The sequence below is a fragment of the Melanerpes formicivorus genome, unplaced genomic scaffold (genome assembly GCF_026170545.1).
Source record: "Melanerpes formicivorus ecotype bairdi unplaced genomic scaffold, bMelFor1.0.p_v2 SCAF_4, whole genome shotgun sequence".
Classification (NCBI taxonomy): domain Eukaryota; kingdom Metazoa; phylum Chordata; class Aves; order Piciformes; family Picidae; genus Melanerpes; species Melanerpes formicivorus.
Genome location: NW_027142356.1, coordinates 7958685 through 7974671, shown reverse-complemented (window position 1 = coordinate 7974671; position 15987 = coordinate 7958685). Strand labels below are relative to the sequence as shown.

The following is a 15987-nucleotide window of genomic DNA, read 5'->3' as shown; positions in this document are numbered from 1 at the left end:
GCAAAATTCTGTTGGAGCTTAACTTTCAATAGTTTTTAGTTGCTCTCTGGAATGAGAGAACCAAGTTATTGTTCTTTACTAGCCTTTGTCCTGGTCTAAATTAAACTGGACTTTAATAAGTTCTCTGGACTGGCTTACATTGGCAGTTGTTGCACCAGAGGAGCAACTGAAGAGCAGGCAGATACCTTTGCTTTATGCTTTCCAAAGGCTGTATGCTGCTGTTAGTTAAACCAGAGGCTAAAGGCTGTGGGGGAAGCTGTGCTTTTGTAGTCACTGTCAACTTCTAATTTGTTGGAAATATGTGACATTCTGTCTTGGAGATAACTGAACACCTTAGCTGTTGGACGGGTTGGTAGTTCTACTTCAGCCTGGCAAGAATACTCCGTGTTTGGCCTAAATGCACTTTGAACTTCAGGTTGATGGAAAAAATATTGAAGATTTCAGTTCTGCTTTGAGGAACTGAACCTTTTGCTGTTTACTGTGTAGGACCTTAAAAACCAAAGTCACTTCTGGTGTGAAAGGATGTATATTGGTGTGGAAACATTTCTGCTAAGTTTTTGGTCACAGAGTTTCTCTGCTCTCTGGAAGCAGTACAGGGGTCTGCTGCATTATGTAGGAGCAGAATTTTCACCTGTTTTTCCTCCTCCTTGTTAGATGCTGCAGGCAGGTTACTACAAATCAAAGGTGGCTCACCACAGAATCTCTCCATCCTTTAAGGCACAAGAGGCACTATCTGTGCTAGCCATGTAGGTGTTCTTGAACTCCTCAAGAAGTACCAGTTTATCTCTGCTGACTTTCAGGAGATTTTGTTTCTTAACTGTGGTCCTCTGAAGTGTAGCCAAGTGAGCTGCCAGAAGCACCAAGTATGAGCATGGCTTGCATTAGTATAGAATATATTGTCTAAAAAGGTTCTAAACCCCAAAGAAACAAAAAAATAGCCATCCACACACCTGCTCCCTTCCAGCTTTACTGGCTGCTTTGTGGTTTTGGCTTACTCATTTCTTGCAGATACACATTTCTGAGCTCTTTATGTGAAGGTATTTCTTTTTCCTACTGATAAATAAAACACTCTTTTAATATTTTTTTTGGTTTTTCAATTTCAGTACAAATGTTCTGGTGAGTGGCAGCCCATTTTGTTGCAGTGAGGAGGATGCCCGATCAATCGTGCAGTCGGTAAGGATAACATTTACTTTGGGTTTTTCCCCCCACCCTTGTGTTTCTAAGAATGATTAATAGGAAAAGATTCAGAGGTGAAAACTGAAGAGATTCAGAGGTGAAAACTGAAACAAAAAAAAGTAACTGAAATGGTCCTGAAAGATTCAAGGCATAAAGTAAAAGGGAAAATGCAAAGGTTGTGGGGGGAAATGTAAGCTTTACAATACAAACCTTTCATTGCCCCGGTCCAATTGTGCTTTCTGGCAGGTTCATTACTGTTCTGGTGGGGTTTTTTGTTTTGTTTTCGTTTTGCTCCTTCTGCAGTGCTGTTTCATCTGATCCTGAATAGCAAGATGGACTGCTATTTGTATCTAGCCTGCTGTCTTCTCTGTCTCCCCTGTTGCCATGAGTTACCACCCAGTGTTAGAACTCATTGACTAGCTGACTGGAGTCCCTAATCACTAAAGGGGTCCTTTGTTTGTCTACTTGCATAATTAAATACATTGCTGTAGGAGAGGGGATGCTTTTTTACAGTGTTCCTTAAAGAGTGCCTGTCATATTCAGAAAATTAACATAAAATTAAAACACGTGGATTTCCTGTTCAGGCAAGAAAAATGTCCTGCAGGTCTGATGCTTTCATGTGCAAATGCTGGTGGAGGAGAATTTCTTCCGTTTAAAATACACTAGTTTGGATGCCAAAAATTAAGCAAAGTTAGCAGAAATTACATGGAGAAAAGTATCTTTGAGTATTGCCTGGGTGTTTTTTGTTATTTTTTACACCTGCCTTGACTGAGCCTGTGCTGATGACCATGTAAGTGTGGCAGGTATTTTGCACACATGCATGGCTGCCTGGGCAGCCAGTGCTTTGCCCCAGTAGTCACAGTACTTGTGCAAATTCAGGTGTCAGAGGAGGCAGCATTCACTGTCTGTGCACTTAACATTCCAACGGCATTTCTAGTAAGAATGTGTTGTGACAAAACACCACCCAGGACAAGCAAATAAGACTGCCTGCCAGTTGAAAAGAAAAGTCCTAAAGAAGTGCCAAACCTCACTGCTTTTCCTATTCAGATCTCTTGCTTTCAGCATTTCTTTAAAAGTACCTTTGTGGTAGCATGTGTGAAGGTTGATTAAGGAGACTGTAAGTTTTAGATGAAAAATCATTTTGGGTTTCAAATGTGTTTTTAGGAACGCTGGTCACAGCTGTATGCAAAAACTTACTTCCCCTATACTTTGTGATTTACAATAACTTTTAGTGAGTGTTGAAATGCAACTAAAATCTCAAATTCAGATGTATTTGCACGGTACTAAACCTGCAAAGATCTTTTGTCTTGCATTTTGTGCTTTGAAGCATGTGTGGATTTTAACAGCAGTTAAAATCAGCAGTATCTGTTAACTTGCCTCTTTTTCATGGCTTCTTTTTTTTGTGGGGGAAGGCTGGTAAAATCAGCTCACAAATTAGGTATCTTGTATCAAACTAGGATGTCTTTTGCTGTAAGCTGCTTCCCTCCTTATCAATTGTTATCACTTCCTGGCTTTTCCGTGCCTCACATTATTTTCCTTTAAATGATACTAGTTCTGTGAAGTTGTGATCACGTACTTTCCATTGTTCTGTTTCAGTTCAGTCTTAAGTATTTTAATGTGCCTTTGTAGGGTACTGTCTCTTGGTATTTATCAGACAGGATAAAAAATGCAGTGCTCTTTTAAATACTGCTCATACTGCATGTGATTTCCAGTCTAAGAAAACTATGAGGAGTAAAATGCTCTTGAAATACGAATGGTGAAGAGTCAAACTCTAAATATAATCAAGGAGGTTGACTTGCACATTTTAAGCAGATATCTTTTTGTCTAGTACATTACACTGCCCACTTTGGTTGTCAGGCGTTAATCTCTTTCAAACTGAAGTGAAAGTACGTGGGTGCTGGCTGCAGAATTTTAATTGCTCTAGTAATTTTAAATGAAAGCTGCCTGTGTCTGTCTGGGAGTTTTGTTTGGGGTTTTTTGTTTGGCTTTTTCTGTTTGCTTTGTTTTTTAACTAAAGGCAGATAAATGTTCTTCTAATGAATGCTAATCTATTAACTTTTGAATAAAAACTGAAGAATGAAAGCTGAGGTAGAGACTTGTATGCAAGTACAGTGAGAAACATCTTTCAGCTACTGCAAAATTTCTGAGCTACTTGGGCAGGAGAGCTGGTTCCCTACAATTCTGTTTCCTGAGTCAGACTCCAATTATGGAATTCTGGAGTGGGTACTAATTGTAATCAGTCAGGTATGTTGAGGTGTCAAAACAAAAACAGCCCAAAAACTCAGCAAAAAAAAACCCCAAACTACACAAAACCCCCAAAGGCAGCACTCAGTATTCTTCTAATTTTTTCTTTTTTGATAAGCAAGGGAACTATATCTAAGAACCAAATGGAAGACAAACAAGTTCTTACTAAATTGTGCAGCAATCAGAATCTCATATAGATTTTGATTGGGTAGGTTTCAAGATACTGCTGTTGATTTCAGTAGGATTTACTTATTGTTTGTCTTTTCATTAGGGACTAGAATGGCTTGTCTGTATTGGGAAATTTTCACTCCAAGTTAGCTTCCAGATGGTTGGCCCTGTGTACTGTCATCTGTGGTGGCAAACTAGGAATGATTCTACATCTGGTGAAGTTGACATACCTAGTCAGTCCCAAAGAAACAAGATAATTCTTTCCTATAGGAACACATACTGAACATCTGAACCAGCCAAAATTGAACCAGCCCCTTGCAACTGCAAACCCAGCTAAATTTTAACACTAGGAGGTGAGAGCTCCAGTGTTCTCTAGCCTCTGAAAATGTTTTCATCTCTTCCTCAGCTCCACTCTTTGGTGTATATTGAAAATTCGACATAGGAGGAATAGAGCTGTGTAGCCAAGTGTGTTAGTGCTAAGATGTACTGCTTTTTTCAGGCTTTTAAGTGTTGCCATCTGTAAAACTGACCAGGACAGCCAAGCCTTTGTTTAACATTAATCCTGAGAACTGCTTGCTCCTTTGCTCACTTGCTCTGTGAAGAAGCTGCTGAGGACTTTGCAAGTTGGAAAATCACCAAGCCAATCTATATATAGTTAGTAGAGCAGTGTTTTGCAGACTGGCCACATAATTCTTCCCTTATAATATGAGAAAATGAACTTTGAGAGATGAAGTCACTTTTTGATAAAATGCAGAACAGTGTCCTGCAGGGGAAAAATTTTGGCCATTCTTGATAATTTAGAAAACCTCCAAGAAAATTTGAATCTATGTCTTTGCTAATGTGTTTTGAATGAATGAGACCTAAGCAGGAAAGTCTGTTAGCTGCCCTTCTCCCTGCATGTTTTCTGAGAGGATATTTCCATTTGGAACTTAACCAAAGCAAGATTTTTCTGTTCAGTTGTGAAACAAAAGTTTGGTAGGGTTTTTGCTCTCACTTGTTTTGAATGGTTGGGTTTTGGTTTGGTCTCTTGGTTGTTTGGGGGATTTTTTGTCTGTTTGGTTTTGTGTTCTTTGTTTTTAGTTGCTCTGGTTTTTCACTTGTGGGCTTTTAAAAACCATGTTCCAAATGAAAGGGTTGTGCAGTGAAGAGATTCCTGGTTCAGTGGGATGAGTTTTTGATTCCTTCCTGGTGGGAAGGTGCTGAGTCCTTTACCTTACACTTTCTAAGCAATTATCCCAGAAGTGTCAGGCACTTGCTTATACATGTTGGCTACGGGTTCTCCCTGCCTTCTGAAATAATACTGTGTTTTTATTGGGAAGAGAGGCAATGCTCTGGTGCTAATGTCTGGAAGATGCTTTATCTAGAGCACAAGAGTTCCCCATCACTGTGTGTAAGAAATCAGGAAAGGATGGAAAGACACCGGCATGGCAGAGTCAGGCCTTTTGTTCAAAATAGAGGGCAAGAACAACATGCACAGAAACAGGAAGCAGGAGCAGGTATCCTGGTAAGAGTGTAGGGACGTTGCTCAGTTGTGTAGTGATGTAATCAGGAAGGCTGGAGCTGAACTTGACAAGGGCCACAACAAATAACAGCAAAGGCTTCTACAGGTATGTCAGCCAGAAAAGGAATGTTGAAGAAAGCATACCACTTGCCCCCGCCAATGAACGATGTCTGGCAAATTGGTAACAGCGGTTGAAGAGAAGGCTGAGGTACTCGACTTTTTTTAAACTCAGTCTTCATTGGCAAGCCTTCTTCCCACACCTCTAAGGGGATGGACTCAGGGCCTGGGAGCAAAGTCACTCCTGCTGTAAGAGAAGATGAGGTTTATGACCACCTGAGGAACTTGAATATCCATGTGTTTGGGACCTGAGGAGATGAATCCCAGAGTCCTGAGCGAATTGGCCGTTGTAGCTGCTGAGACACTTTATATGAGATAGGAAAAGTCCTGGCAGTCAGATAAAGTCCCTGCTGACTGGCAAAAAGGAAACATTGCACCCATTTTAAAAAATGGTCAACCTGGCCTCTCTCTGGGAAGATCATGGATCAGCTTGCCCTAGATGCTACGCTAAGGCTTAGCAGGACAGGATTTGACTGCCAGCATGGCTTCATGAAGGGCAAGTCCTGTTTGACCAACTGGATGGTCGTCTATAATGGAGTGACTATACCAGTGAACAATGGAAGGGCAATGAAGGTCATCTCTTTGAACTTCAGCAAGGCCTTTGATGCCATCTGCCATGGCATCCCTTTATCTGAAGTGGAGAGAGAGGGATTTGATGGGTGGACTGTTTGGTGGGTGAGGAATCAGTTGGATGGTCACATCTAGAGTAGTGGTCAACTGCTGTACTGTCTTAAGCCTGTCTCTGGCTTCTGGGTCAGCCTGCCTGCCTGCAGAGTACTGCTACATTTCCATGTAATTTGTGTGTCATTCAGTGGTGGCAGGAAGGCCTACCTGTTAGTGTGAAAGACATAGGTGATCCCTGTGCAGCTTTGTCCTCCTGAAGCTTCAAACAGCTATAAACCCTGCCTTGGGGATGGTTTCTTTTTGCATAGTTCACTGAACTGCATTTAATTGTCTGCTTGGGTAAGTGAAGTTCTATGCCCTGGCAAAGGCCAACACCCACATGATTTTTGCACTTGATTTGTGTGTGTGAGCAAACATGGCAGGATTCCTTCTGCTGAGATGCTCTCTTTCCCATCAGTTACAGCAGTTGGAAAACTTGGTTCTTGGTGAGGAGCTGATGGGTTGGTAGAGGGTTGTTGCTACACAAATAACTAGCATCCTTGTGGTGAGGCAGGTTGCTTCTAGCTAGAGTTAAAACTGGCTTTAATTTTGACCTTGAAGTAGTAAGACAAGGCATGCCACTGCATAGTGGTGTATCTAGCTTTGGAATGGACCTGAACTCAGAAACCTACATTGTAAAACTATTTGTCACTTTCCACAGAACTGAATCCTACTGCATCAAAATGTAGTTGTAAAATAGCTTAACTGCACATTTGTTTGAAAAATACATGCATATATGTAATGAAAATTGTGGCTGTGTATGGATATAATCACATGTATACTTTTTTGCTGAGAGGGATAGTAATGGATTTGGGAAGGGGATTTTACTCTTTATTATGTAAACAGCAAATCCTGTTATCCTCAAGGTAAAGAGAATTTTCCTATGTTTTATCTTTAGGTAAGGTGTTCATCACTCACTTATTACTAGTGTGTTTCTTTTGTCATCTATGAGCAAGCAACAAATGTGTGCAGTAGTTTGGGAGGGGGTGGGAAAGAGAAAATCTGTGAGGTAGGACATCACTGTGGGGGGGCAACAGAATGTTCTATTTATTAACATGTCTTGAACCCAGTAGCAAATATCTTTGAGCTTGGGTGCCACCTGTGAAACTTCAACTAAACACTGATGTATTGGTTTCTGTTTGTTGTGGCTTTTCTAGGCACCAGCGCCTGTGACTGGAGATTCCCTTCTCCCAGAAGGTATGCTTTTGCCAAATGCCATGTGATTTCTTTAGATTGTTTTGTTCCAAAATTGACATAAGAACTATTGTGTTGAAAAAAGGTGGGTTTGTGCACATGAGAATGATAATCCTTATGTTCTGTCAGACTGTAATGCTTGTCTGCTAGTAAGTACAACGCAGGCAGAAATTCATGAATGGTTCGTGGGAGATTGCTGGTGAGTGTGAGTCAAAGTGTAGCTCAGAAAAAAAGATGAGAAGACTGATATTTTTTTTCTGTCACTGATTGTGGAAGGCAAATGTATCCTTTTTAAAGAAGAAAGGTTGCTTTGCCTTAGTTTTTCTCATTCTTCACAACAGATCACTAATCGAATAAACAACCCTTTCCCTAAAAGTGACATAACTGTGCTTAAGTTTCAAATGTAAGTTCTAAAAAAACTCTTTTTCACCATTAGGACTGTACTTCATGTTACAGAATTTTTGGTTTTCATCAATAAATAATCATGGATCCTACATTTTCCTTAGCTACCTGAAAAAAAGGAGAGGTTTTTTTCCTACTGCGGAGAAGACATACATGCTCTTTTGAGATGGAGGACAAACTAAGAGAAACTTACGTCATGAGTTGAGTTGCAGATAGTTTGCAAAGTAACATCTGTGTAGCCCATGTCATGGGAAAGCAAGTTGCATTCCTTTTGCCCTTATTTGGTATGCCAATAAATAGCATTTATTTACTGAAGTATGGCATCTCACCTCTGACAGACAACTGAACATGATCTCCCTGATCTTTGATGTGTTCCAGGGATGGTCACTTTGCTGTTGTAACTTGGTGCAGGACTGTTTCAGCCAAACTGAAAAGATACTCTCTTGAGGTTGTGCTTTACATAGGCTGGGGATAGAGTTCACCCCAGAGCGTGGTTATGAGAAAGGAGGTTGTTGCTTTTTCAAGTGTTTGTCTGGCTAGTTGTGTAGAACTAATGTGGTTCTTGATGTGTTTTGTTTGTTTGTTGTAGTTGATTCCTGGTACTTTTTCCCGAAGTGATGGCCACAGTGTTATGAAGCTGCATCATCAAATCTTGACTTCAGCCTTTTTTTGAAGACAGGCAAAAGCACTAATTGTTGGATTCCTGTTGAAACAACTTTTCAGCCTGTGTAAGCCTTCTCTCATGTAAATAAACACTGACATTGAAAATGAATGTTTCTTTTTTGTGTCTTCCTTTGTGAAGGGTGGAGCAGAGGGAAGTGGAGAACTGGCTTGCTTGTTTGTTTCTGAATCTCAGAACTTCAGAATTGCTCCTGTCCACTCACAAAGTATGGCAACAAATGAGATGCCAGATAAGGTGTCTTCAGCCTTGTTCTTCAGATTTTTGAATAATGCAGTCATCAGGTGCTTAGAAGACTTAATTTGTGTCTTAGGACTTGTCTGGACACCCTGACTGTAATCCTTTTCAAGTAGACAATCATCTTTATGTAATAAGCTTAGAAGTTTACTGTCGTCTTTAGTACGTGACTTGTTCCCTCAGCTGTATTCACTTTTGTGCCCAATTGTCTTTGCTTCCTAAAGTTATGGGAAGAGCACATTTGCTTAGAAAAAACAAAAGCTCTAAATCACTCTTGAGAGTAATTCAACTAGGAAGGGCTAATGCTGTACAGCTGAAGGATGCATGTGTGCTCTCTGTACTACATCCTGTTTGGATAACTTGTGTGTTTCATCACACAGGAAGGACTTTCCATATAGAAAGCTTCCATTTTTAGAGTTGTTTATGCCTGGAGGCTTTAGATAGTTCCTCATGAAGTGAAACAAGGTTAATAAAATGCATGGAACTGAGCTTTGTGTTTTCATGGTAAAAATACCTGCCTTTTTTCTACTGCAGGGTAATATCTGGTCTGTCTGTACCCAGAGTGTTCATTAAAAATGAAATCAAAAAGAGCCAGCTGTTAAGTGGAAAGGGAGGAAATAATAATATAGACAGACAGCTGTATCCAGCTTGTTACTGAGACCAAAGATGAGCATAGTCTGCTTTGAATGACAGCTGAATCAAAAGGTTAATGTTGCTGACACATGATGGAAGTGGAAGATACAGAAATGAAGAAGTTATGCTGTTGCATGCCATAGAGAAATAACTCTCTGACAAAGAGTAAGTTGCAGGTAAGAAAACTGTCACCTGTGGCAATGCTTGTTTGATTTTTTAGGAGATTATTTTCCTGATGTAGGCATTTACTCCTAGAATATTGTCTGGTGTATTTATCACCAGTCACTCCAAGTCAGTTTTTAGTCAAGAGGTATGTTACATGAAACACACATTCATGCTTTATTTTATCCTTTGGCATTCTAAGTACAAGCAGCATTATACCTAAAGATACGCTGGTCTTTTGTTAAAAGTAGATTAAGTGTGTCTTGGGTTCATGTGCAGGCGGCCCCCCAGTATGAGATTACTCTGATTAGAGGTAAGTGCTTGGAGAGTGCAGAACAGCTGCTTTGTTAGCCTGTGCGCTGGCACATCTAGGAGGCTTGCTGTTCTATGAAGTGCTTAGGTACAGCTGGACAATGAAGGGTGCTGTGTGAAATCAAATTCTCTTCCCTATGCAGTGGTCACTGCTGTCCTTTTTGGATTTGCATGGTTTGGGTTTTTTGAGGCATAGAATGAAGAGCCTTGTGCATATGAAAACCAAGTATTGATTACAAACATACCCATGCTGAACTGTCAAGAGTTGGGCAGAAGTTACTTCAATTTTATTTCAAATAATTTCTAACTGTGTCAATGGCATGTGGTTAGGAATTCAGAAGGAGAAACAAATTTCTGGGTCAGAAAATCCTATAGTATTTGGGAAAGCTGAAAATTGAAGTGGTTAGAAATGCCTAATACAATCACAAATTTGAAAATATGGAATAGTTCTTACATATAAGTATATAAACAGGTGACACTTGAGGTTTCAGCCTGCTTTCAACAGGTGTTTATGTACATTTTATAAAGGCTTTTTCCATGTGGGATTAAAAAGATGCACTGTGGTGTGTAGCCTTGCTGCTCAAATCTGCTGAATGCCACTAATGTGGATTCCAGAAATGAGGTGTGTAAGGAAATAACTGCATAGAGAATGACTGCTCCTAAGAGGATTAGGGGGTAGGACAGAGAAACTAGACTTTATTTTTTCAGATCCCCTCAAGAAAAAAACATGTCTGTGCAGTAAATGCATTCTTTAATTTTCTTGTGGCTGTATTTGCATGTTTGGTCTTGTTTGCATTTATATGTCTACATTGTTGTATTTAAATTTGATTTTGTTATAGTGGGAAGCTTAGTGTAGCAGTATTTACTTCCTGGTTGTATGAAAAGAACTTTTAAAATTGTTTGTGTCTGATAGTAATATTTCCTGGAAAGATGTCTCAAAGGGGAAATAAAACTCTTTTTCCTTTTCTTAGGAAATTAAAGTGTATTTTCTGTGTTGAATATATGACACACTTATATGTATATTTCTTTCAAGGATGACTTTGCATCTCAACTTCCTCTCTCTATTATGGAGAGAAAGGAGGGGTGCTGGTTGGTTGGTTTGGTGTTTTTTCCTCTCACTGTTGTGATAGTGAAGATTTTTTACATGTGTAAATCATCTGCTGTTTAAAATAGTACCATTTGCTGGCATGGAATCCACCCTTCATTTCCCCCGGTCGAAAATGAGGTTTTAGTTGTGTGGAAATAATGTTCATTATTCCTTGCAGTGTGAAAATAAAGTAATGGTGAAAACAGTATACTGTTGTCACTGTTAGAACACCATTTTCACCAGCAATGTACATCCTCTGAAAATCCCCAGAAGAACAGACAATAATTCTGAAGTGTGTTTTGGAGAACTGTTGATGGATATTATGCAGAGAGCTTTATCATAACTAGTCTGTGATTGGCATTTTTGTTAACACTTGAGAGCTATGGCACCAAGCAGCCCTAAACTAACCAAAGTATTATTTCATGCTTCTCTTGGCTTTTAGTGGGATTGAATGTCTTTACTGAATTGTAGGTCAGTTTTGGTCCGGTTAAAAGGCCAATCCACTATTAAGTCAGTAGGGTACACATGTGTTTTTGTGTTTTTCTTTCTGTGAATCTTAAGGTGATTTCTTACCTGGTTTGATAAGCTGGAGTTTACTCTGAGGACAAGAGATCTGGGATTTTGAGACCAAAGAGTTGAAAAGTTAGCTGGAAGAGAACAGAAAGAATAAAAGACAAATCTGGGAGGTTTGAGCTAAGAGTCACAGAAATTCCTGAAAACAGTTTTGCCTAGATATTGCAGCAATACATAACACCACTGATTTCACGTGACTGGAGAGATCAAGAGGATGCATTTACCAAGGAAGGAGAACATCTGCCTGCCACACAGAAGTGGGAATTGCATCCCCTCAGTGCCTGGAAATAGGTTTTAATCTTTAGTCTCCTGAAACAGGGAAAACGATGGAAAGCAGCCATTGTGTTGATTGTGGAGTTGGCTTTCTGGAGGCATTTTACGTTGTGTACAGGTGACCTGGGTGCTTGGTGGTGTTGACCAACTTACCCACACATGGTCTTTGGTTTCTCACAGCTTACTGCTTTGTGCAACAGGAGGCTGGATGTACCCAGTGTTCTCTCCTTGAATCTAGGGATGAGGTCTAGAGGGTAGACCAAAAAGCACCAAGTTTTTCCAGGCATGAAGATCTGGTTTTGTGTGCAGTATTCAGTGCCAATAGGTCACTGCATGGTCCTGTAGCTTGCTTAGAAGTCACTTTGTAGCTGTTAGCAGCATTATGCATGTAACAGGACACTGGTGTTGGAATGTGATGAAACTGGTTTGTCTGCTCTCTGGATTTTCAAATGTGCTAAAGAGTAAGCATGTATCGAAATCCCGGGGTTTTTTTCTGTGAGTAGTCAGATTTCTATCAGTCAGAGACCTGACAATTCCTCAACACTGAGAGGGGAACTCCTTCCAGTGACAAGGAAAACACAGGATCTATTCAGCTTTGCTTACTGTCAGAAGGTTAGCTATACTGACATGAAGGAGTTGACTGAAGATGCAGGCTTTGCTAGCCAGACTGGTCTGCCCAAAGGTTGTCTGGTAACCTAATTCTCTTAAGAATGAAAAGTCAATGGTGGTGAAAGTTCAAGGTGTAAACTGTCATGTTCATCCTGGTGAATTCTGCAGGCACCTAAGCTCAATTCTTGAGCAACTCATGAAAGTCCCTTAATGGCCTGTGTGTGTTGTTTCTGGGGTGCAGAAAAGCCAATTCCAAAGTGTAACTCATGTCTGCTTGGGAGTTCTCAGCATTGTAACTGTATCACAGGAATAAAGTTAGTTTAGATTCAAAGTGAAAATACCCTGCTAGTTCCTGCTATTTAGAAGACCTACTATGTGGTAAAAAATCCTGTCTAGCTGAGCAGTATTTGGCAGCTTGCCCTTCCTGGAGAGCTGGGATGAGGGAAGGCACAGTCAGGTGAGGACAAAATTCTCCTGAGAGTTGTTCACTGCAATTTCCTTCTTGTTGCATTATTGCCTTGCTTTAACTGGGTTATTTATTCTTGTTATGTGCTGCTTTGGGATTCAAGAATTTCAGAATTCCTACTCCTTGGACAGTTTTCTGATGTGACCAACCACATAGACCTCCCTCTCTCCCTCTTTATGTCTATAAATAGGGACAGTATCTGCTTATGTTGCTGTTGTGGGTATTAGTTGCTTATAAACTTAAAACATCAAGGAAGCCTCATTCCTAGTGGATGTCCTTCTGGCCCTATAGTTTGCTAGCACAATGCTTCTGAATGTTCAGGCAGGAGGAGTCTTGGAATTCTGCCCAAGAAAGTTTCTATAGGTCTGTGTGTGTGGAAGGGAAATCTTTCTGCAAGAGAAAAGGAGTCAGGATAAGAGCAGGGCAGCTGAGCCAGGGTCATTGTGAAGTGTGTATTGAAAGAAGGTTGTAGCTTGTTGCTTGTTAAGCAGACTGACTGGGAAAACTGAAGAATGAGGGGATCCCAAATGGGGGAAAGAAAATGGCATTGCCTGTCCTAATACAAGAAGAGATTTGAGATTCATGTTTCTGAGGACCTAAGTGTCACCAGAACATGTGTGTCATCTACAAATCATGTGAAGGTGTTGCTCCCCGATGGTGATAATCTTTGTAACAGTACCTCTCTGATTCACTTAAGCTCTCTATCTTGAGCTGGAATGGTTTTATGGGAGCTCTGACTGAAATGTAAATTAGCCTTAGATGTCTCTCTGCAGTTCACACTTCTTGGAGAAACTGACACAATTCTTGAAAATATGATAATGATGTTTGTGACGTGCAAGCTCTTTGTCACATGCACTGTATAGCTGCTCTGAATCATACCCCTATGCTTATGGTCGGCCTGAAAGTCTAATGTATGCAAGTGGCACAGCATGGGATATTTTTCACTGGCTGCATGGTCTGGTGATCTCATGTGAAAACAAAAGTCGCGTTTTCAGAGAAGAGAGAAAAGGCAGGGCGGGGGAAGAGTGCCCTTTGCCAGGAAGGGACCAAGCAAAGTGTCAGTTAATGAACATATGCATGCCAGCTCCTGAAACTTCAGAATCTTTTTAACTTAAAATCCCAATCCTTTCCTGAAGATAGATTTATTAAAATAAATGTAGCAAAAATGGTTTCTGCATGATGATTAGTTGAATGGTGACTAGAGGGAGCTGAGTAATTCCCAGGTCTTTTCTGTAATTACCAGGTTTTGCTTTTTGAATCTTCAAACTGGAAATTTTCCTGGTTTAAAATGCTTGGCTTAAAATTCTTCATTTTGAAACAATGTGACAGTGAAGTCTTCTGACCTATTGAATGATGCAGAGTATCAGCAGTGTAACAGCTGAGAGAGCTTATTTTTTCTGATTTTAAAGATTCTGTTTTCCATAATAATAATAAAAAACTCCTTTTGCTGCCATAACCATTTTCTGCATTTGTTAGAACTTCTTGTAATCCTGACCAGAGCGCAGCATTGTAGTAGGTACATCCAAGTATATATAGCACCTCACAGAGCTACACTCTGAGGAGAAAAAAAACAGGTAAGAGATGGGAGAAGAATTAAATGCTCTACCTTTTTTGCTGTTGAGAGAACTTGAGGAGCAGTGGATTAGTTTGGGACAGTAGCTGATACATGAAGTAGGTGAACTCTCCAGAGGCTTTCCTGACTCCTCCATCTCTAATGTGGTATTGTGGTGTGATTGACAGTTACAGTTATATGGAGCCATGGAGGCTGCTTGTAACCTGAAACAGTAAGGGAAGCAGGACTAAAGCTTGTGTGATGAATTTAGCATGTCCTAAATAGTAAAAATGTGGCATATCCAGGCCTTAAATCCACCCTCCTGTATCTTAAGGTCTTGCTAGTCTACATAGCACATGTTGCTGAGGCCTTGTGTTCAGAAGGGACATAAGGTGAGTCACACTTTGTTTACTTTTGAGGAAATACTTCCGTGAATGACACTAATCAACATGTATTTCTGTAGTGTGGAACCAAACTGTGAAGAGTTTAGTGCCTTCTCAGGGTTAAGGTAGAGCCACTTGAATTGTCTTCACAAACCCTTTGAGCTACCATTTGAGGTTACTGACTTACACTACATCACTGTAAAACACACAGCATTGACAAAGAACTGTCAGCTCATACTTAGTGCCAGGGGTAGGAGGTTAAAATCCTTTGTTACATGAAGAAACTTCTGCATTGAATGCAGACCTACTAAGGTATCATCTTTATTACTTCTAATCTTACCACATCGATGAAAGTGTTAGCTAGAGACAGTCCCTTTGGCAGTGACTGAAGTTATTTGTGTGATGGAACTGTAGCCATTGAAATTGAGCTGTTCATACAGTCTCATACTTAACTGTATTTATTAGCAGCTTGCTATTAATAAGACATTCTGATGTAGGAGGTTTGTGTATTTGGCTTTTTATTTGAGCTGATGCTGTTTGTTTCAGTAAAAGTGTGGTGTTTTGACCACATGCACAAATGTTAGCATGCTTACTGCCAGCAGCAGAATATTTACACTAAAAGACCTGGAGCCATGTTAAACTCAATTGCAACTTTAACTGGATGACTACATTATCAGCAAAACCCAGCTGTGATAATCAATTGAGTGATCTCTTGCTTTATCCCCCCTCCTCTTTAATTTTCCAAACAGGCTGAGGCAGATCTGCCCTTGTTGGGAGCTGTGCTCTAATTACTGTCTTAAGTCCTAGTGCAGCAGGGCAGAGGCGGTTCCAAGAGGCCTTCCGGTTGAACCTGAAACCCTTGAGAGGGAGGGATGAGAGGGTAAGTATATCCAGGGTTTTTTCCCATACTCTCCCTTATCAGGGGACTAGAACATGTTACAGGCTTTCTTTTGACAATGCACAATTTAGCTATGTTATGTGAAGCAGTAGTTCTGGAAGAGAGGTGTTACAGTTAAGACTGAGGCAGTTGAGTAGATTGTCCTGAGAAGCTGGTTGATGCACTAATATCTAACTGTAGTAAATGTCTCAGGAGATTTTCACCTCTTGGATCAGGCTTGCAAAGACTTTGTACACTGTTTTGACTCTGTAACTGAACCAAGGCATTTTGGTACAAATGGCCAACAGAAGCATAAGCAGACTAAACAAGTCAGCAGATGTGAGGAAGTGGTGACTGAGCAAGGCGTGGCATGCATGGTTAGCAATGGACATCTCTTCTGCTCTGCTGCAGCAAGGGAATATGGTCTGTTCCTAGATGGTGTCAGAGCTGGGACTGCAATGCAGGAATAAAAATCTCTGTACTTTGTTAACGAACAGGTGGTTGCCTGGTGGAGTCACAGCTAGTGGTAGGATGGTCTGGCCATGAAACTCAGAATTTGAATAAGCATAGAGTCTCCAAAAAAAATAAAACAGCCCCCTGACAGCAGCCTCAAACCCTGGATGTTTGTCATCCCAGTTTGGAAAGAGGATGAGACAAGTCTTTGTTGTTACAGTTCCCC

At 40.5% G+C, this 15987-nt stretch overlaps 1 protein-coding gene across 1 annotated transcript in view; it reads left to right on the top strand.

Annotated features, from left to right (window-relative positions):
- The window catches only part of PPA2 (inorganic pyrophosphatase 2), a 42375-nt gene extending 31907 nt beyond the window's left edge, over nt 1-10468 (top strand). Inside the window, exons 10-12 of the mRNA XM_068136858.1 lie at nt 1104-1173; nt 7027-7066; nt 8055-10468. Coding sequence (XP_067992959.1) covers nt 1104-1173; nt 7027-7066; nt 8055-8083 — 139 coding nt within the window. The 3' untranslated portion in view covers nt 8084-10468. The remainder of the gene's footprint in view (nt 1-1103; nt 1174-7026; nt 7067-8054) is intronic.
- Nucleotides 10469-15987: the final 5519 nt, after the last annotated feature.